We start from the raw sequence: 24,094 nt of genomic DNA, 5'->3' as shown, positions 1-24,094 counted from the left end.
AACAAAAACTATTAAAAAAGACAAAGAAGGGTACTATATAATGATCAAGGGATCATTAACAGGAAGAGGAAGATGTGACCATTATAAATGTGTATGCCCGTATACAGAGCACCTAGCTCTTTAAAAAAAGTTAATGGATTTTAAAGATATGGATTCAAATATAATAGTTATGGGGGACTTCAATATCCCACTTTCAGCAATGGACTGATCAACCAGACAGAAAATCAACAAGGAAACAGCAGGTTTAATTGATACTATAGACCAAATAGACCTAACACATATCTATAGAGCTATCTACCCTACAGCCACAGGATACACATTCTTCTCACCAGTGCATGGAACTTTCTCTAGGATTAACCACATGGTAGGTCATAAAGCAAGTCTCAGCCAATTCAAATAATTGAAATCATACCATGCATATTCTTTGACCACAATGGAATGAAATTGGTAATCAACAACTCAGGAATCCCCAGAGTATACACAAATACATGGAGACTGTAGAACATGCTCCTGAATGAACAGTGAGTCATTAAAGAAATCAAAAGAAAAATCAAAAAATTCCTGTAAACAAATAAAGATGACAATGCAACATATCCAAACTTATGGGATACAGCAAAAGCAGCATTAAGAGGAAAGTTTATAGCAATTGGAGCCTACATCAAGAAATTAGAAAGGCGCCAAATAAAGGAGCTATCAGTGTACCCCAAGATCTAGAAAAATAACAGCAAACAAAACCCAAAACTAGTAGGAGAAAAGAAATAATTAAAATTAGAGAAGAAATCAGCAAAATAGAAACCAATAAAACAATACAAGAATCAGCAAAAGAGAAAGCTGGTTTACCCTAACGTGCAACTGGAACCAAGAAAGATATGACCTAAGGAATATCGTGCAACCCAAACCGTTGCCTTCCCAGTTTGGGCACTATTTTGAAACAACATATGATACAAGCTACAACAACCACATGCCACTTTCAACTCATAGATTTAAGCGTGAACCCCATTGGTTTGCAAAAGGAAAAGTAACAACAGACACCTCAGAAATTAAAAAAAATCATTAGAAATTACTACAAAAAACTGTACATCAACAAAACAGGAAACCTAGAAGAAATGGATTTTGGGCAAATAGGACCTACCTAAATTGGGCTATAAAGACACAGAAAACCTAAGCAGACCAATAAACCAGACAGAACTCAAATAAGTAATCAAGATGCTCCCAAAAAAGGAAAGCACAGGACCAATTGGCTTCACCAACGAATTCTACTGAACATTGAAAGAACTTACTCTAATTCTTCTCAATCTATTCAAAACAAACAAAAGGAGAAACCCTCCAAAATTCTTTCTATCAAGCCAGCATCACCTTAATTCCTAAATCTGAAAAAGATATAACGGATAAAGAGAACTAGAGACCAATCTCTCTGATAAACATAGATGCAAAAATCCTCAACAAAATACTAACCAATGGAAGACAACAACATATCAGAAAGTTGATTCACCCAAAGTGGGATTTATTCCTGGCATACCAGGATAGCTCATCATTCATAAATCAATAAGTATGATACATCACATTAAGAAATTGAAAAACAAAGATCATATCATTATCTCAGTGGATGAGTGGAAGCAGGGAAAACATTTGACAAACTACAATACCCCTTCATGATGTAAATGTTTAGCAAATTGGGAGTAGAAAGATTTCTAAAACAACCAAGGCAATTTATGGCAAACCCATGGCCAGCATCCTATTGAACAGAGAAAAGTTGGAAGCAATCCCAGAGACCTTGACCCAGACAAGAGTGTCCACTCTCACCACTGCTTTTCAATATAGTTCTAGAAGATCTAGCCAGAGCCATTAGACAAGTAAAAGAGATCAAAGGTATATAAATAGGGAAGGTGGAAGTCAAACTATCCCTATTTGCAGATGACATGATGCTATATATAGTGGATCCAAAAGATACCACTAAGAGAGTATTGGAACTCATAGAAGAGTTTGAAAATGTAACAGGATATAACATCAACAAACGATAATCAACAGCCTTTGTATACACAGACATTGCCACAGTGAAAAATTTGATTCATAATAACTTCAAATAATCATAATAACTTCATAAAAATAAATAAATAAGTAAATAAATGAAATAAATAAATAAATCATAATAACTTCAAAAAATCAAATACATTGGAATAAATTTGATCAAGGATGTCAAAGATCTTTTTGATGAGAATTACAAAACATTAAAGAAAAAATTAAAGAAGTTACAAAAAAATGGAAAATGTTCATGGATTGGAGGAACCAATATCATCAAAATATACCATTGAAAGCAATTTACAAATTCAGTGGGATACCAATCAAAATACCAGACATTCTTCTCAGGTTTAGAAAAAATGATTTTTGAATTCACAAGGAACATGAATAGCCAAAGCAATCCTATACAGCAAAAACAAAGCCAGAGGCATCACAATACCAGATTTCAAGACAAACAGCAGGGCATCTAAATTAAAATACTCTGGTTCTGGTACAAAAACATATGGATAGACCAATGGAGCAGAATAGAAACACTTTCAATCAATCTAAGCATCTACAGCCAACTTCCCTATAACAAAGGAGCTAAAATCAACCTCTGGAGCAAGGACAGTCTTTTCAACAAATGGTGCTGGGAAAAATGTATCTCCATATTCAGAATCATGAAGCAAGATCTTTACCTATACCTTGCACCAGAATTCACTCAAATCGGACTAAAGATCTAAATCTATTATCTGACACCATCAAATTATTAGCGAACATTGGGGAAACCCTAAAAGACAATGGCACAGTCAAAGAATTCTTGGAAAAGACCCTAGAGGCACAGGCAATCAAAGCCAAAATTGACAAATGGGATTACATCAGATTCAGGAGCTTCTGCACTACAAAAGAAACCATCAGCAAGGTGAAGAGAAAACCAGCAGAATGGAAGAAAATATTTGCAAACTATACAACTGATACAGGATTAATAACCAAATTATATAAAGATATTTAGAAGATCAACAACATAAACAACCCAATAAGAAATGGATGAGGGGTTAAACAAACATAAGAGGAAATCCAAACTGCCAACAGACACATGAAAAAATGCTCAGGATTACTAGCCATCAGAGAAATTCAGATCAAAACCACACTAAGTTTTCACCTCACCCCTATTAGGATGGCTTTTATACAGAAATCAACAACAATGCTGGCTATGATGTGGGGGAAAAAAGACCCCAATCCACTGTTGGTGGGAATATAAACTGGTAAATCCACTATGGAAGCCAGTGTGGAGATACCTCAAAGATCAGAATATAGACCTAACCTATGACCCAGGCATCCACTCCTGGGAGTCTACCCAAGGAAAATGAAATCAGCATATGAAAGAGCTATCTGTGCCTGCATGTTTATCACAGCTCAATTCACAATAACAAAGACATATAGTCAACCCAAATGCCCATCAACTGAAGACTGGATAAAGAAATTATAGGATATGTATACCATGGAATACTACACAGCAGTATATAAAAAAAAAAAAAAGTCGAGTCAATTGCAACAAAATAGATGAAGCCAGAAAACATCATACTTAGTGAAACAAGCCAATTCCAAATGGACAAATTCTGTATTTTCTCCCTGACTTGTGATAACTAACAGAGCACCTTAAAGACAACATGTAGAAATGAAATTGACACTGTGAGAAACAATGACTTGGAATAGCCCTTCTCTCAACTGTTGAGAACAGCTTCTTATTCTGTATTTTTGCTTATCTTTTCCTTTCTTTTTGTTTATAATATTCTCCTTATCTGTTTCTCTTTCGTATGATTCATTGAATGCTATACTTAACATAGTTCATCGATCACATATGTATAATGTTAAATGTAAACAGATCTTAGTAAAGAATAAGAGTGAGAATAAGGGGAGATGGAGGGAGTGAGTGTAGGTGAGAAAGCAAGCACAGTGGGAAGAATTACCAAGATCCTAAAGATGTAACTGTGAAGTGTATGAAATTTGTGACAGTAAAGCAGTATAGCCCTACATACATTCTTATGGACTTAGTTCCTAGAGTACAGATTAACAATTAGCCATAGGACTCTCAAATCCCTTAAACTGGCTGATAAATATAGCAGCTTAAGTGTTATTAAGATCAAATTGATAGGAACAAGTGGAAAAGGGATCATATAGATAGTATCAAGTGTTGAAGTGATCATATAAATAGGACTAAATGTTTGGAAACAGTAATAGACAGAATTAAAAAGGTGTGAAGGATCCAACATAGATACAGTAGACTCACAGAATGAGTACAGCTTTAAGTGGCACTCTGACCTCAGAAACAGCCCTAAAGGCATTCCAGTCAGGCTGGAAAATGCAGGAGGAGAATTTCTGGCACAGAAAGCCATGATACTCTGAAGAAAAAAAAAAGGTCCTACATGAAGGACCCCTGTGGGTGAGATCCAGTGGAAAGAAATGGCCACCAAAGAAGGATGTAGGTTTCTCTGAAGGGAGGCTAGAACTTCCATTTTGCTTATGGCCTTGTTGAGCCAGTGGATCCAAAAGGCTTCCATAGCCAAGGCAACTCATGTCAAGAGCCTTGGGTGATCACTGATGTCATACATAAGAGTGTTATTTGTTAAATAAACAATAGTTACTGTGCAGTAACTTCCCATGCAGGACCTCTGACCCCAAAGAGTTGTATTGCGAGACTTAGTAGTAAAACTTGTTCTCAAATATCATCTCCATTTACTTTGTCTCATAAATTATAAGTATGTCTAAGAGCTCACAAGAGGTGTACCATCCTTGAGTTCTTGAAAGACAAGTTTCTAAAAGGAAAGAAGGGGGAGGAATTAAGGGAAAAGAGGAATGGGGGAAATATGAAATCACCTTCAAGAAGCAATAACATAGAACAGCCCTTGTCTAGACTATTGAGGAACAATTCTCTTTGTTTTTTTACTCCATTCTTTCTTTCTTTTTCTTTTTCTTTCTTGGACTAAATAGGAGGAGGAAGTGGGGGGAGTTGGTGGAAGGTTACAGTGGGAAGAATCATTATTTTCCTGATGTCATATTTATGAGATACATGCAAATAAAAAAACTAAAAATAAAAAATATTGTGACACTTAAAAGTATTATATTATATATATTATTGAGAGACAAATTCTGAGATGTTCCCAATTCAATTTACAAAGGCCCAAGGAAGGAGGAAAGAAGGAATGGGAGGAAGCTGATTAGTTATGTTACAGACTGAAAAGAACCAGAGGTCTTTTTACATTCCTCGATGGATGTTAGATTGTCTCCTTATAACAATTATTTGTAGTGACCTAGACTATTCAGCTTTCTTCCTAATACACTTAACTGGGATCAAATGAGTTTTACCTTGTTTTTCCAAGGCTTCTCCCAGTCAATTTACACAAAATTTCTATATTTATATCAGACAATGTTATTATTTTTTTAGAAAGGTTGTGGTCCTTGATTAAAGGTGTTAATTCTTTTTTTTTTTCATTTGACAGGTAGAGATAGATAGAGAGAGAAAGAGACAGAGAGAAAGGTCTTCCTTATGTTGGTTCACTCCCCAAATGGCTGCCACGGCCAGCTCTGTGCCGATCCAAAGCCAGGAGCCAGGTGCTTCCTCCTGGTCTCCCATGCAGGTGCAGGGGCCCAAGCACTTGGGCCATCCTCCACTTCCCTCCCAGGCCACAGCAGAGAGCTAGACTGGAAGAGGAGCAAGCGGGACTAGAACCGGCGCCCATATGGGATGCCGGCGCCACAGGCAGAGGATTAACCAAGTGAGTCACAGTGCCGGCTCCTCGGACCATGTTATTCTAACACCTATTGTATTCAACATTGAGCTATTTGCTACTATTATCCCATATGCTGAAATCATTCTTAACAAGAAAGCATTGAAAGAAAAATATAGCAACATTTGAGAAAATAAATTTTTTTTTCTCTCACAAACTTCATGTGCCAACCAGTCAGCATTGCTTCGCATACTAGCTCTCATAATATCTTATGTTGAAGTAAAAACTACACACTCATAGTGCCCCAGAATAATTTAAATTATTGTTATGACTATTTAGAGTCTTTTAGAAAGTCACTACATGGGAGAGAATTGTGAATCATTAGTATGGTATGTTGTTTTAGCAAAGGAAAGAAATTAGATATTTTCGCCTGGGGTTGAACCTCTCCCCTGAAAATTATTTGTTGTACTTTGTAGGACAAACTCCTAAAGTGTATTATAAGATAATTTCTACACAGTAGATATTTAGTTCAAATCATATGTCTCTCTAATATGTTTTACATATATATGTGCATGTGTATGATGGTAATAGTGATTTATGAGAAACAAAACAAAGTAACTCTTGCTTTCCACTTTAAAATCCAGCTAATAAAATGATGTTTTGTGTTCCAGACACAAAACTCACAAAGAACAATGGCATTTCAATTATATGATTGTGATATTTTCTTCTTTCAACATGGGTAAACAAACAGCTTAGAAATGCTTATGAGAAAATTAAAGTGAAATGAGACTTGAAAGATTCGCATGAATGTAAAGACCAGAGTCCCACAAAGCACAGACTGTTTTCTCTGCATTTTGTGTGTTTAGAATAACCTGATTCATATTGTTGTTAGAAACAATTTCCCAGAGATGAAAAGAAATTCTCCCAGAAGAGATCAGAGACTTAGGAAAACAGATGAAGTAGAACTTACAAAGTAAACACATGGAAATATGGCTTCCAGGTGTTTATTGAGTTAGGATATCTTTATGCTTACTAGCTTCAGTTATTTACTTTGTCCTCAGGTTTATCTTTCTATTTGAACATAGATAATGAGAAATTATGTGGAAAAAAAGGCTAATAAATGTGGCCTCGGTGAAACAGGTAACTTCTTTGGATTTTACACTGTGACTAAGGAACATATAAATGTATAAAGAATTAAATATTAGGCACCATGAATGTATAAGATTTTGAATATGTTTTTCTTTATTTACTGTTCCTATACTCTAAGAGCTAGAATATCGACAGGGAAACATTAAAAATAATAAAATATTAGATAGCAACTGTTGCCAAAGTCTTATATGTTGAATAACATGTTGAAATCTCAAAGGCCATTTATGGTACAGTACAAATATTACTATTTCTTTAAAAAAAGATTAAATAATTTATTTATTTGAAAATCAGGGTTAGAGGGTTAGAGGGAGAGACAGAGAGAGATCTTCCATCCACTAGTTCGCTTCCCAGTTAGTCACAACAGCCAGGCTGGGTTAACTGAAGCCAAGAGCCAGGAATTTCTGATGTGGATGGCAGAGACCTAAGCACTTGGAACATCTTCCACTGCCATCCCGGGCCATTAAGAGAGAACTGGATCAGAAGTGGAGTAGCCAGGACTCAAATTGGATCCCATATTGGATGCCAATGTCTCAGGCAGTAACTTTATCTGCTATACCACAGGGCCGGCCCCTGAATATTACTTTTCAATGTCAATAGTTGAAAATGTATGAATGTAAGGAAAAAAAAATTTTGTGTTTCCCCAGAACATCCAGAAAATAGTGCTACACTAAAATTTATATATGACATGAACTGTTAATTTTCTCAATATTAATTTTCTCTTCTCTGTTTAGTAATGATAAACTTCCCTTCCCCTGCTGTCTTCCTGCTTGCCTATTCAAAGACTGCTAATAAGGAAGACTTCCATTTAGCTGGAGATTATACTTTCTTTTAAAAGCAACTTCTTTTATTTAAGGTAAATAAATTTCATGTAATTAATATATGCAGATTTAGGAACATAGTGATACTTCCCACCCCACCCTCCCTCCCACCCATGCACCCACCTTGCTCCTCTTTCCTCTCTTTTTCCCTCAATTTTTACAATTATCTACTTTCAGTTTACTTTATACTCATTAGATTAACCCTACACTATGTAAAGAGTTCAAAATGGGAAGAAGAAAAAAAAAGAAGAAACACTGTTCCTCAACAGTAAAGGCAAGGGCTGTAAGCAATCATCGAATCTCAAAATGTCAATTTCACTCCTATACATTACGTTTTTGGTACTCTTAGTTACAACAGATCAGGGAAAATATATGGTATTTGTTTTTGGGAGACTGGCTTATTTCACTAATTATAATGGTTTCAGTTGCATCAATTTTGTTGCAAAAGACAGGATTTCATTCACACATACTCAGCTGTGTATGTATGTATATATACCACAATTTCTTTATGCAGTCAACAGTTGATGGACATCTGGGTTGATTCCATATCTTTGCTATTGTGATTTGAGTTGCAATAAGCATGGTAATATGGATAACTCTTTCATATGCTGATTTCCTTTTGTTTGGGTGAATTCCAGGAGTGAGATGGCTGGGTCATATCGTGTTTCTATTTTCAGCTTTATGAGTATCTCCATACTATCTTCTACAATAGCTATACTAGTTTCCATTCCCATCAACAGAGGATTAGGGTATCTTTTTCTCCATTAGGGTATCTTTTTCTCCACATTCATGCCAGCATTTATTGTTTGCTGATTTCCTTGAGGTTTATTTTTTAAAGATTTGTTTATTTATTTGAGAAGCAGAGTTGCAGAGAGTAACAGAGAGAGAGAGAGAGAGAGAGAGAGAGAGAGACAATCTTCCAGCCACTTCGTTTCTCTTTAAATGGATGCAATGGCCAGAGCTGGGCTGATCCAAAGCCAGGAGAATGGAGATTCTTCCAGGTCTCCCATGTGGGTTCAGGGTCCCAAGCACTTGGGCCATCATCCACTGCTTTCCCAGGGCATTAGCAGAGAGCCAGATTGGAAGTGGAGTACTGTCGCTCCCCCTCTTCATGGAGAAACGACACAGGACCCTGCGCTGTTCTTTTGTCTGCTCGGCCCTTCCCAGTTTAGCTGCTGGTTCTTCCCGGGTTGGCTACTGACCCTTCCACCTGCCACCTTCCCCACTTCCGCAGGGGAGCGGCACACCGCCGGCTGGCTCTCTCGGGGGCTGCACAGGTGTTCCTTCAGATAGATGTTCCCGGTGCATGTTGTCTCTCTCCTCCTTTATAGTCCTCTTCCACCAATCCCAACTCTGCTACCCACACGCCAAGCACACTGCTCTCCTCCAATCAGGAGCAGGATCAGCTCCTGCAGGTCATCACTCAAGTTGGAGAGAGGCAGCTGTGTAGAAGCTGCTTCTCCCTTCTCAGCGCCATATTGTGGGAGAGCAGATGCATAGAATAAGTCTTAATTCCAGTAACTTAGTCTAGTCCGGGTTGCTCCCCACAGATCCCCCTTTCTTTTTATTTTTGGCGTTGATACGTGCCTGTCTTTGATGCCCCATGGCACACACTCTGCTCTGCTTGCTAGAGTTGCCCACAGGTGCTTACAAGCCCTACCAATCAGGCAAACCGAATCCGGGTCCTCTCTTCGCCATGTTGTGAGGAGGTTTTTAGGCGCTGATGCGTGCCTGTGTTCGGTGCCCTGCAGCACATGCTCTGCTCTGCTAGAACTGCCTGCAGGTGTTTACAAGCCCTACCAATCAGGCAAACCGTATCCAAGCCTTCTCATTGCCGTATTGTGGGGAGACTTATTGATGTTGATTCGTGCCTTTCTTTGGTGACCTGCAGCTCATACTCTGCCTGCAGGTGCTTATCGCCTCACTAATCAGGCAGACCAAATCCAAGCTCTCTCATTGCCATGTTGTGGGGAGCCTTATTTTTCTCTATTTCTCTACCTCCGGGCATTCCTATCTCTCCTATTTTACTTCTATCTGCCAGCATTCCTATTTCTCTCATTTTACTTCTAAACTTCTGTTTCTCTTATCCCCGCGGCTTCCCGGCGCCCACCCAGAGGCTGCTTCCCGGCGCCCGCCCTGGGGCGGCTTCCTGGCTCTGTGCACGCTCCGCGGTCTCCGCGCCCTTCGCGCCCACACCACGGCCTCTGTGCCAGCCCCGCACTTCCTATCTATTCGTGCCCCGCACTCTCTCTGCGTGCGGCGGCTTCCGCGAATCACACAGCCTAGCTCACGTTTCCGCTTCTTGGTTTTCAGTCTAAGTTCCCCGGGCTAACCTGGCGAAATCCAACCTGGTTTATGTCTCCGCCTCTGGTTTTAGATTTTCGCCTTTTGTTTCCTGGGCTGACTTGACGAATCCCAACATAGCTTACGTCTCTGCCTCAGCCTGCCCCCGCGGCTTCATCCTCCTAACATTTTTCTCTACCCGGTATGTTTCCTAACTTTTCTTCCAACAATATTCCCCTCTCATTTCTCCTGGCTTCTCCCCACAGTCCGTATCCGAGTCTGTTTGTTCTAGCTTTCACTTTCGCTTTTAATCTCCTAGCTTCCCCGCCATAGTCTGCATCCGAGTCTATGTTTCCTCCAGCTTTCACTTTCGCTTTCAATCCTAACTTCTTCCAGCATTTTTTCCGTCCGGCTTTTCCCTAGGCTCTTCCCTAGTCTCTCTCTCCGGTATTTTCCCACTTCTTCCCGCTTCTTCCCTCCTAGGTTTCCTATCTGAGTCACAGCACCATTATGTCGCTCCCCCTCTTCGTGGAGGAGCGACAGAGTACCAGGACCCTAACCAGTGGAAACTGGGATGCCAACACCACAGGTGGAAGCTTAACTTAGTACAACACAGCATACTGCCCCCCTCATTGTGGTTTTTATTGTAATTTCCCTGATGGCTAGTGATCTTGAGCATTTTTTCATGGGTATTTTGAATTTTATCTTTCGAAAAATGCTGGTTCATGTCCTTTGCCTATTTATTAACTGTATTGTTTGTTTTGTTGTTTTTCAGTGTCCTCAGCTCTTTATAGATTCTGGAAATTAATTATTTATCAGTTTCATGGTTTGCAAATATTTTCTTCCATTCTGTCCAGTGCCTCTTCACTTTGCTGATTGTTTCTTTTGCAGTGCAGAAGCTTCTCAACTTGATGTAATCCCATTTGTCAATTTTGGCTTTGACTGCTTGTGTTTCTGGGGTCTTTTCCAAGAGTCTTCACCTATGCCAATGTCTTTCAGAGTTTCCCCCAATGTTGTCCTCCAGTAATTTGATTACATCAGGTCGTAGATTTAGATCCTGGATCCATTTTGAGTGGATTCTTGTGTAAGGTGTAAGGTAGGGGTCTTGTTTTATACTTCTGCATGCAGAGATCCAATTTTCCCAACACCATTTGTTGGAGAGACTTTCCTTTCTCCAGGGATTGATGTTAGCTTCTTTGTCAAAGATAGGTGGCTGTAGATGCATGAATTGATTTCTGGGGTTTCTATTGTTCCATTGATCTACAGTCTATTTTTGTGCCAGTACCAGGCTGTTTTGATTATAACTTCCCTGAAGTATGTCTTGAAACCCGGTATTGTGATGCCTCTGCCTTTGATTTTGTTGATTAAGATTTAGCTATTTGAGGTGTCTTGTCTTTCCATATGAATTTTAGCATCTTTTTTTTTAGATCTGAGAAGAATGTCATTGGTGTTTTGATTGGAATCACATTGAATCTGTAAATTGCTTTCAATAGTATAGACATATTGTATATATTAATTCTTCCAATCCATTAACATGGAAGATTTTTCCATTTTTTTGTGTGTATTTATTCTATTTCTTTCTTTAATGTTTTATAATTTTCATCATAGAGATCTTTCATCATCTTGGTTAAATTTATTACAAGGTACTTTTTTTTAGTTATTGTGAATGGGATTGATCTTAGAAGTTCTTTTGCAGCCATGGCATTGTCTGAGTAGACCATATTTTCTGTTAGTCTCCCACTTTAAGCAGCAGGCCATATCTCTTATGACCCTTTTCCTGCATTTTTGGACTGGAATTCAAATACAGCACAAGTGAGCTAGCCTTGTGGATCCTTTTGATTTGTGCTGTCCAAGACAGGGATCACCAGACATGGATGAATATTTAGAACTTGGAATATGTCTGATTTGACTTAAGGATTGGATTTTAAATTATATTTAGTTTGAGTTTCAATTTAAAACTTGATATGCAACTTAGTTAATGAAAAAGTTTTTGCATTTGGAACACCTTGTGTATCTACATTTTTAGCTAAAAATTTCATGAAATCTAAGTACAGAGTGCATTTGCAATGAAATGTATCATTTTGAGATACAGTCCATGTTTAAAAGAATATTTTGCATGTATCTGTTGTTGAATTTTTTACTTAATGGAGGGTTAACCTTATGATTATAAAATGAACTGAAAGCATATCACTGTAAAAACTGAAAGAAAGAATAAGAAAGGAAGGAGGAGAGAGGGTGGGAGCATGGGTGGGGGAGGGGAGGGTGAGAAATATCACTGTGTTCCTAAATCTGTATATATGAAATATATGAAATTATAAAAGGAAAAAAGAAACAAAACAAAATTAATTTTGCATACATTAGATTAAGTTGAATATATTACTAAAGTTTAATTTCATCTATTCCATTTTACTTTAGGGAAATATATCTAATAGAAAATTAGAAATTATAGGGGTCGACGTTGTTTGACAGCAGGAAAAGCCACTGCCAGTGACATTGGCATCCCTAATAGGTGCTGGTTCATGTCGTGGCGTTTCCACTTCTGATCAGGTCCATGTAAATGACCTGTTCTTGGTCCTTTCCACCTGTGTGGGAGACCTGACTGAATCGCCTGCCTTCTGGATTTAGCCTGGCTCAGCTATGGCCATTGCAGATTTTTGGGGAGTGAACCAACTGTAGATGGAAGATCTCTCTCTCTCTCTAAAACACTTGCAAATAAATAAATCAATCTTTCAAAGAAATTTTGTGTGTCTTTGACATCTATTTATTTCAGATAACACTGATTTAGGATATGAGACAGCAACAGAGGAAACTCCTAGCCTTTGGATGACTTCATGGAACAGAACAGTGTGAACAGCCCATACCCACCCCCAGGTCAGACTTCTGTGTTGGAAGGAAATAAGTCCAATTGGCTTAAGTAGCTATTGTTTTGCTGTCAGATAGAACAGTCAAACTTGGGCCTCAAATCCATTTCCTTGGAATTGAGATTATTGAAACTCCCTTTGAATTTAGGGTGATGGTGTTTGTCACATAGGGAGGAGAAACATGTAAAGGATGCGAATGAAGTAGGGACCTTGCAGGATGGAGGGAGCAGGATTAACTCACAATGGTACACTTAGTGGAGGAAACTTGGTGGGTTTATTAACAGAGAAAAACGGGTGTTCTGCAAGAACTGGATAAACACGATGGACATTCTTTCTAAAAGACATAGTGACTGTTAAAATAAAGAAGCTCCACGAGATCCCAGTGGAAAGAATGGGTCATCAAAGAAGGAGGTACCTTTCCCTGAAGGGAGGAGAGAACTTCCACTTTGACCATGGCCTTGTCTAAAAATGATCAGAGTCAGTGAACTCAGGGGGCTTCCATAGCCTTGGCAGCTCATGACAACAGCCTAGGGTGATTACTGATGCCATAAACAAGAGTGTCAATTTGTTAAGTCAACAACAGGAGTCACTGTGCACTTACTCCTCATGTAGGATCTTTGTCCTTAGTGTGCTGTACATTGAGATTTAATGCTATAACTAGTACTCAAACAGTATTTTTCACTTTATGTTTCTGTGTGGGAGCAAACTGTTGAAATCTTTACTTAATGTATGCTAAACTGATCTTCTGAATATAAAGAGAATCGAAAATGAATCTTGACATGAATGGAAGGGGAGAGGGAGTGGATAAGGGGAGGGTTGCGGGTTGGAGGGACGTTATGGGGGGGAAGTCATTGTAATCAATATTCTGTACTTTGGAAATTTATATTCATTAAATAAAAGTTAAAAAAAAAAAAAGAAGCTCCGAAGACCATTGAAGGGAAGCAAAAATATCTGTGGTCTCTTAGGAGCTTTTTCTCCCTGTTTTCCTACTTCCATGCCACTTCTGCAATCATATTCAACTGACAGCAATGAAGAAAGGAAAGGAGGAAGTGTTTTCCAACTCATCAAATGTGTGTGTGTGTGTGTGTGTGTGTTTATTTGAGGCTTTAGTTAACTTCTTAATAAAAAAAGAAATTTGCAACAACTTACTTAGTTTAGGTTTTGGAAGTTGTCTATGAACTTTGACAATTCACAACATCCTTCTATTATTATTAAAGTGAAGTAAGAGTTTTTTTAATCTGTTCATAAATTACACCTAAATGCCAAGGATAGGGATTAATGCATTTCTAGATTGTTTTGTTGTGTCTCATCAATCTTTTCATGTTCTTTCATTAATATGCTAAAACTTGCTTAATAAGGAAATAATGTAGACCTGCACAACACTCTACAGATGGAAACTCAAAGGAATAAGGTGATATTTAATAATTTCTCAGGAAAATCTATACCTGGATGTGGGACTTTTGAGAGACACTGACTACGTGTTCTTGGATTATTTTACATTTTAGATTTTAATACAAAAGCAAAAAGTAATTAGTGTGTTACAAGAATGTGAATTGTGCTGTTAATATGCCAAGGACTTAAATTCATTTTTATGTTACATGTGAAGTACCAAACACTTCATTCTGTAGATAAAATCTGTAATTGTCAGGTGGGAAATTGAGCTGCATTTGTTTATTTGAATGTTATATAACACTTTTTAAAAAACACTAGACAGGTTGATGTTTTAACATGAATGTATTACAACTACCTCTCAGTTAATTCTCTAAACAAATGAAATCACCGTATCCCCACCCATTTCACAAATAATGGAATTGCTCCAAGATTTTGTGCCATCAAAGAGAATAATTATAAGAGTCGTATTACAAATTACAATGACAAATTCTTAATGATCATGTCCATTGCATTAGAATTTTTTCTCTGCCTCCAAATAGTCTATTACTACGGACTTCTTTTTACAATACATGGATTTCAAAAACTGTGGATACAGCCGGACAAGTAAGTTAAAATTTTGTGAGAAGAATTGGGAATTAATATTAACTGAGAAAGTAGATGTTCATAAAAACTTGATGTGAAATTTTTCTTTTCTACCTACCACAGTCTCCAGAGAGATTATTAAAATATTTTAATATCAGAATATTTTAATATTCTGACAGCACCATATTAATAATCATTATCTTGTGAACTCAAGGAAAGAATCTCATTATATAAATTTAAATATATATTGTTTTAGGTTGTAGATTCAATATGTTGTAGAACTATTAGTGGAGTGTAATTCTTATGCCAATATATCAAATGTGTTGGTTTCTATATAATTTTTAAACTTTCTGTAACTGGATTATGTACAGAGTTTTTAAAAAATTTTTCCTGTCTTGTGATTTTGTTTCCACTAATTATTTAAAACTATATTATAGTCCTAAAACTTTAGTTATGTTAAACTTTATTTAATTGCTTATAGGAGTGAAATCTAAATTGCAATTTCTTCTAGAAAAAATTATAGCAGGAATTAATTAATTTGTGTCTACTGATTCAATGTTTAACTTGGAAATTTATTTTTAGGTACATTGCATTAATCCCCTCACATTACTGTAATGTGTGTTTTTTGCCTTATGTACAAATTAGTAACCTGTCAGGATCTTTATTCTTTATCGAAACAGGTAAGGCATTTATCACTATCATACATTAGTATTTCTCCCCACATTTCTCAGAATATTAAGTAAGTATTGCCTAATTCATTGAATATTCCTTTCAATATTTTATTAGACTATTGCAGAAACTATTGTTTTTAAACATTAATGTTTAATTATTAGGATAACAATAGTTTTGGATTCAAACAGATCTGTCTATATATGCAAGTTTCATTATATAATATTATTTTATTTATTTATTTATTTTTTTGACAGGCAGAGTGGACAGTGAGAGAGAGAGACAGAGAGAAAGGTCTCCTTTTGCCGTTGGTTCACCCTCCAATGGCCGCCACAGCCGGCGCGCTGCAGCCGGCGCACCATGCTGATCCGAAGCCAGGAGCCAGGTACTTCTCCTGGTCTCCCATGGGGTGCAGGGCCCAAGCACTTGGGCCATCCTCCACTGCACTCCCGAGCCATACCAGAGAGCTGGCCTGGAAGAGGGGCAACTGGGACAGAATCCGGTGTGCCGGCGCCGCAAGGTGGAGGATTAGCCTAGTGAGCCGCGGCGCTGGCCTTGTATAATATTTTTTGTTAGTAATAGTGAAACCTGCATCCTTACTCTGTGTTAAGATGATTTAATAGTATAATACATGTGAGATGCTGAAAACAATGTCTGAACTACAGTAAGTGCCCAAAAACTCTAGCTATTATTGTTATTTAACTTTTTGTCTCTTTATTTTCATATTGAAAATGACCCTTTTATAGGAATATCATGAGGATTAAAATTTGTGCCAGGCATTTAGGATTATTGATAACTTGTAGACATGGTTGTAATTCTTTAAAAATTAATGGAAGGATACTTTATGTATTAGGCACTTATAGTTAACCTGATGTTTTGATAATTATGTTCATAATCCTACAAACTGATATGAAAATCATTATATTTTTTGAATAGGATGAATGTTTCTTCTCAGTTTATACTTCTGGAGATTACATAAGAATGGAAATAAGCGTTGAAAACATTTTGAATTTCACAGGGACATCTACTTGTTTACAGATAAAAGTAGCAAATACATATTATCAATAAGCTTTAATAATCACAAAATATTTTCTTTTTAAACTTAGATATGGAATATACAAATAAAACATCTATCCAGACTTTTCAATCAACCAAGAAAGATATGAAAAAAGATGTTCACACCGAGAATTTAATGGCTAATTTATCTAATACTTATGCTTCAGGTATGGATGTCATTAATAAATACTTTCCCTTTATGCTTTTAAAACATGGACTCCATGTGATCTACATATTTACTGAATCAATTAGTTGTCTTTAACATCTGATCTTTTAACTTTTGATTAGAGATAGAATGACTGAATCATTTTGTGGCATGACAATCAAGTAAAGTCCATGTATGGGTGATTTTCAAAGGCTGCTTGTTCCAGTAGCATTAATCTAAAATGATTGATTTTAGGGAAAAATTATTCTCTATTAAAAAGAATCATTATGTCCTTAAATGTGTATATATGAAATGCATGAAGTTTATATACTTTAAATAAAATTTAAAAAATTTTTACTAACACTAGTGGTACATGTTTATGGGCTATGATGAAACATCTCATTGCATGTATGTAATGTATAATGACTAAATCTGGATACTCCACATTTCTCCTTCTTTGACTGTACTTTATGTTTGGAGCCTTGGGCTCATTTCTTGTTTGCTCATAAAACATTTAATAGGAGTTTGTGAACTCTAGTCAATGTTCTATGCTATGTAAAACTAACAAAAAAATTCTTTCATTCTAACTCTGATTTGATACCTGTTATCCAAACTCCTTCTGCCCTGTTTGCCCTCCCTAGCATCTAGTAATTACTACTCTGTGTTCAGACTGAGTTTTCTTAACTTCACCATATGAAGGAGAACGTGTAGTGTTTGTCCTTCTGCATCTGGCTTATTTCGCTTAACATGATGTCCTTTAGTCCCATGAATTGTGTTGCAAATGACAGAATTTAACTCTTTTATGATAGAATAATATAATATTCCATCTGCTTACCAGATGTTGGACTCTGGTTGACTACATATCTTGGCTGTTATGAATAATGCTACATTATCTATGGAGCAGGGATCTCTTTGATAGGAGATTTTTTTTTTTATCTTTTGAATATATCCATATATCCCCAATAGTAGGACTGCTGGGTCACAAGGCATTTCTATTTCCAGTTCTTTTAAGGAATCTCCATACTGTTTTTCCATAGTGGCTACACTAATTCACATTCTCACTAACAGTGTATGGGCTTCTCTTTCTCCACATCCTCTTCAGCACTGTTTTTTTTTTTTTATCTTTTTGGTAATATTCATTTTGTAGTTTTGATTGCCTTTACCTGATAGTGATGTTGAAAATTGTTGGTTCTTTGTATTTTTCTTTTAAAAATGTCGATTCAAGTCCTTTGTCCATTTCTTAACTACATTATTTTTGTTTTGTTTCTTAGATTTTGAGTTTTGATGCATTCTGGATATTAATCCTTTGATGAACAAGCAGCTTGCAAATATTTTATTAGTTGATTTTTCACTGTTAACTGTTTCCTTTCTTGCACAGAAGTTCTGAGTTTGATAGATTCCCGTTTGTCTAATTTTGATTTTGTTTGTTTTGGGGATCATATCAAAGCAATCATTGCCTACACCAACCTACATTTTGCTCTGCTGATTTCATGGTTTCAGATCTTACATTTAGGTCTTTAATCCATCTTGATTTTTATATGGTATAAAGTAGAGATTTACTTTCATTTTTCTACATATGTGTATTCAGTTTTGCCAGAACCATTCATTGAAAATACTATCTTATGTGGGTTCTTCACAACTTTGTCAAAAATAAGTTGGCTGTATATATTTTATATATGTATTAGTTTTGGGTTCTGTATTCTGTTCCACTGAACTATGTGTTGGTTTTCATGTCAGTACTATGCTGTTTTACTTAATACAGCTTTTTAGTATGGCTTGAATTCAGATATTTTGATGCCTCTAGCTTTATTTTTTGCTCAGGATTGCTTTGGTTCATCTGCACTTTTTGGGGTTCCATAAATTTTAAGATTCCTTTTTCTAGTTCTGTAAAGAATGTAATTGGTGTTTTGGTGAGAATTCATTAGCTTCATAGAATGCTCTTCGTAGTATGCACATTTTAATAATGTTCATTCTTCCATTCCATGAACATGGGATATGTTTCCATTATGGCTGGGGAGTGTTTTTTGTTATATTTATTACTGATGCCTTAAGATTTTCATTGCAAAGATCTTAAGATGAAGATTTTTATAATGGTACTTAGGAAAAATATTTATTTCTTTATTATTTGGCATAACCTTTGTATATGTTTAGTTTTCAGTGACAACTCTATCCCTTGAAGATTTGCTTGGCCATTGTAGTTACTGATGTTACTGTTTATCTCTTTTACTCAGATTTGCTGCCATCCAAGGATGACAAGGATTTAACACAATATTTTCTGCTACAAGTAGTAGATATTCTTCTGAATTACATCAAAAAAACATTTGATGCTAAGAGTAAAATATTGGATTTTCATCATCCTCATCAACTCCTCGAAGGTCTGGATGGATTTAACTTGAACCTGTCTGACCATCCTGAATCTCTGGAGCAGATACTTGTTGATTGTACAGATACCTTGAAATATGGTGTTAAAACAGGTGATTTTTTTTTTCAAATTGATGCTCCTGAAGTGCAGACTGACTGAATAGTCTTCAGTTTACATTTGTGTTAAATTGGCTGCAATGCATTCCTTATTTAAAAACATGTTTATTTTTATATTGATCTCATATACAAATGGCTTATTAATTAGCAAGGAAGAGTAAAAATGATTTTGGTTTAGGAAATTTTTTAAAAAGGCAAATACACGTAAATATTTACCTATCATTTTTTCATTTACCAACTTCATTTTATCATACTCAGTATTGATGTTCACTTATTTTCCTTCCTTGCCAATTAAACTACATGGATGAAATGATGGATATGTCAAAAACATATATCAAAAAGATACATGGGGCCGCCGCCTGCAGTGCTGGTATCCCATATGGTTGCTGGTTCGAGCCCCAGCTGCTCCATAACCAATCCAGCTCCCCACTAATGTGCCTGAGAACAGCAGACGATGACCCAAGTCCCTGGGACCCTGCACCCACATGGGAGGCCCAGAGGATGCCTCAGGCTCCTGGCTTCAGATCCACCCAGGTCCAGCTGTTGCTACAATTTGGGAAGTGAGCCAGTGGATGGAAGACGTCTCTCTATGAATCTGCCTTTGCCTCTTTATAACTCTGTCTTTAAAATAGATAAATACATCTTTAAAAAACAGATAAGCATCTTATATATCACAAAATGTTTTATGATTAAGTTAACTTGATTTTTAAGAGATTAGTTAATTAATTAATTAGTTTGAAAGAAAGAGTTACAGAGAGAAAGGGAGAGACAGAAAAAAAGAAATCTTTCATCTGTTGGGTCACTCTCCAAATGGCTGCAATGGCCAGTGCTAGCCAGGCTGCAGCCAGGAGCCTGGAACTCCATCCAGGTCTCCCACAAGGTTTCAGAACCCAAATGTTTGGGCCATCTTCCACTCTTTCCCAGGCACATCAGCAGGTAATTGGATCAGAAGTGGAACACACCCATATGGGATATTGACATTGTGCTTGGAGGCTTAACCTACTGCAACACTATGCACTCCCCTGTAACTCAATTCTTAACCTTTTAAGGCAATGATACTTCCAGGAGGAAGTAGTGTAATAAACTCTATGAACCCCTATTTATAAAATCTTGAGTATGTACAAACTGTATTGGAAAAAGCACTATCTTTTGAAAGAGTCCAAAAAAATGATGCCAAAGTACGTTGCCCATGTTTAATTTTATTCATTGCTTATTAGGTTATCTTGGAAATATTTTTGTATTTTTTATATTTATAAATGTTATCTGTGTGATGCCTTGGATTTGATAAATAACAATTACATGGACGTTATTGTGATCAGTATTTTAAACATCACAAATATTGTATCTTGAGACCAATTGCCATGTTAATGAAAAAAGATGATTTACATTTGAGGATGCTCAGTACTGCATTAACATAAACAACAAAAACAAATATATCCTTAGTTTATATTATACAAACTGTAAGTATCCTTTGAAACAGTTACTATGCAATATTAGTGCTTGAAATTCTGAGAAATCCATCAAGTTTATATCAAAGATACAACATAAAACATGCTGACTATGACCTTAACTATTTACTTATATTTTAATTATATGCTTATATCTTCATAAGTACAAACACACATATAGTAAACAATCTTACAAATGTATTTAATATGGATAGGTAGATTACCTCTGCCTCTGTATGCACAGGAAATACATTTTACAATTGTAATTAATCACATTTGGGCGATTATTTGTTTGATGTCTTTTCCTTCTACGCTTGATCTTGGCCAAAAGGCTGAGAAGTGATTATGTCTTTTCCTTCTAACTGTAAGATTCATATGGTAGTGATTGTGCTTAGCTTGGTTTCTATGGTATCCCCATGGAAATGATCCTGCCTTTTCATATAATGGTTTCTCAATAATTTTACTGAATGACATAATTTTTAAGTGTACTTAATCTATGCCCACCTGCTGACTGAGGAACTGCTATCAAATTTAGCCATGTTTTAGCCCTGTGTTTCTATTTTGGTACTTTTGCAACATTGTCTTTGTTTCTAGGACATCCTCGCTACTTTAACCAGCTCTCAAGTGGACTTGATATGATTGGACTTGCAGGGGAATGGTTGACAGCCACTGCAAATACCAACATGTAAGTATCCTACATGTAAGGATTGAGAGTCAAGATGTAGATTGCGTAACTTGTATTTTGCTGGCTCTGATGCTTGCTGTATCAAGACATGTAGTAAAGAGAAGAACAAAGAAGAGAGGAGAGGTGGGAAGTGGAGTGGAGGGGAGTAGAGTGGAGGAGAGGGGATAGGAAACACATTTGGTCGATATCCTGGGAGAAATGCAAAGATGATGCCGCAGGCTTCACAAATGAATTTGAGGTTTACTTGGTCCTCTGGAAAGTCATTCTCGGGAAACTTTTAGGAGCTGAATTCTTTGGTAGAAGGTAAAGCTCAGTTGATTTGCCTAAGTCACTAGTGTGGAGAGTCAGGTCTCAGCGTCAGTCTTTTCAACACTACCACAGATGATCCACAATGCACAGTAGAACAGAACACAGACAGGTATGTGAAAAGTTTCTTGAATTTAAGTTAGAACCTCAATATTATTAAAGGTGCACAAAGTAAACTTTAAAAAGAAAGGTTAAATTCAACTCCAGTATCATTCTTTTAAATTATTGACCTTTGCAACAACAACATTTTGGGCCAAAAGAAAATTAGATATACTGCTGTAATGTTTTGAAGTAAAATTGATTTATCAGGCAGTATTTTTCAAGGTTAAAGGGGATAAGGATAAAAAAAAAAAGATAAGGGAAAGATTGGATGTTAAATTGAAAATAGTCTGTGTCAAATGTTAATATAATTTAATGAGCAATCAAAAGAGACAGCTGGTAGATATTTAAATTTATAACCAAGAACTAAACATTTATGAGGAGAGATTGCCCTGCTATACGGAAAACCTGAGGTTTATTTTAACTGTTTAGATATCATTGAGTTTTTAATGATGCAGAGTTCATGGTAGTAATTCACATTTTATAGAATTGAAAAGCCAATGAAAATGCCCTTTACAGCTTATTGCAATTTTAATTTTTATTACTTATTGTAGACCGCTATTTAAAACTTTATAGAGCAATACTTTTAAAAACAGAATCTTTTGAGACAATGTATTGTGTTCTCTGTGTTATATAAACTATTACATAAAGTCAATTTGCAAATCAAATTCACTATTTGGAATGCCATTGTTATAAAATTTAGCCATTCCTATGTGAAGAAAAAAAACTCTTGGGTTTAAACAAACAGTGGAAAGGACAGAGAATGAAAAGGATAGTTTTTACTTCTGAAGTTCCTTTATCCTTCATTCCTTTTTTTTAAAATTATTTTATTTGTTTGAAAGGCAGAGTGACATAGAGAGAGCGAGACAGAGATAGGAAGGTGGGGGAGAGAGAAAGAGTGAGAGAGAGAGAAACTTCCATCTGCAGGTTCACTCCCCAGATGGCTACAATGGCTGAGTCTGGGCCAGAGTGAAGGAAGTCAGGGAGCTGTAACAAACACCTGGCTCTCCCACATGAGTTGTAGGGGCCTTAGCTCTTCAGCTGTCTTCCACTGCTCTCACAGGTACATTAGCAGGGAGCAGGATCAGAAGAGCAGCCAAGACTGCTGGTGGTGTTGGTGTCACAACTGGGATGTTGGTGTCCCAAGTGGTGGTGGCCTGACCTACTGCACTACCACTCTTGGAATTAAAATCTTAATTCTAGTAGTCAATAGAATTTTTGAGTGTGGGTTTCTGACCACAGCCAAAAGTTAGTTCAGATAATTGCAGTATAGATTCATACATGAATGCTTGATTCTTGGACTGTAGTATCCACCTGTAAGTGACTGTTGCCAAGATGCCCATTGGTAGGGAAAAGCAAGAAATTATTCTCAACCAGGTCTCCTAGGATCAAAAAGTTGCCCTATGGAATATTCACCTTCCTTGAACTAATAGTTGAGTGTTCTTGGGGCTCCCAACATAGTCCTCTGCATGTCATGCTGCTTTTTATCTTGAGAATAATTGAACCCCTTCTTCCATTTCAGAACCTGCTGTGAATACTTCATTGTTTACTGTGCATGGCACAGAAATTTTATAGCCTTTTGAATCCCCCCTTCTTCTTTCAGAGACATTGAGTTCAGTATGACTCAGAGAGTTCCCATTTGGTCCTCTCTGAATTTTCTTCCATGAGTACCACATTATTTTTGTCATATAATGTGTTCTTTCTTTACAGCTGTTATTATTGAAAACTTAAAAATTCTTACTCCTTTTATGATGTTTGCTCAAAATACAAAAATTCTAGAGGACATTTATCCATCAATTTTAGTAAATAATTTTTCTGCCTCTTTCGTGTACTATGAAATGTTGATTATAGCTTTATATCTCTGTCTTTAAAAATGATGGCTTGGGGCCAGCATGGTGGCATAGCAGGTAAAGCTGCCACCTGTGACTCTGGCATCCCATATGGTCTCCAGTTCATGCCTCGGGTGCTCCACTTTCAATCCCTGCTAGTGGCCTAGAAGAACTAGGGGAGGATGGCTCAAGTGCTAGGGCTCGGCCTTCCATGTGGGACACCCAGATGAAGCTCCTGACTCCTGGTTGTGGCCATTTGTGGCGTGAACCAGCAGAAAGAGGACCTAACTCTATTTCTCTCTCTCTCCCTCTCTTTCTTTAAATCTGACTTTCAAATAAAATAAATACATCTTTTTTAAAAAGTTGGTTCTTTATTTATTTGTTTTTACATATATCAGAGGCAGATAGAAAGGAAGAGTGAACTTTCAAACTCTGGTTTACTTGACAGATATACGCTAAGGCTGGTGTTAGGCCCAATCCAAAGTGAGGAAGTCAGTCCAAGTGTCACACATAGGTGACAAGGACTCAACTACTCAAGCCATTACTGCTGCCTCTCAGGGTCACTGTT

The 24,094-nt window shown here is 36.8% G+C and overlaps 1 protein-coding gene across 1 annotated transcript in view; it reads left to right on the top strand.

Annotated features, from left to right (window-relative positions):
* LOC100355864 (glutamate decarboxylase 1-like) overlaps positions 1 to 24,094 on the top strand; it is a 90,995-nt gene that overhangs the window by 44,769 nt on the left and 22,132 nt on the right. Inside the window, exons 2-3 of the mRNA XM_051851875.1 lie at positions 18,880 to 19,155; positions 21,202 to 21,292. Coding sequence (XP_051707835.1) covers positions 18,880 to 19,155; positions 21,202 to 21,292 — 367 coding nt within the window. The remainder of the gene's footprint in view (positions 1 to 18,879; positions 19,156 to 21,201; positions 21,293 to 24,094) is intronic.

The sequence above is a fragment of the Oryctolagus cuniculus genome, chromosome 10 (assembly GCF_964237555.1).
Source record: "Oryctolagus cuniculus chromosome 10, mOryCun1.1, whole genome shotgun sequence".
In the NCBI taxonomy this organism is placed as follows: Eukaryota; Metazoa; Chordata; class Mammalia; order Lagomorpha; family Leporidae; genus Oryctolagus; species Oryctolagus cuniculus.
The sequence above is the reverse complement of the archived record's forward strand: the minus strand, read 5'-3'. Positions and strand labels throughout refer to the sequence as shown.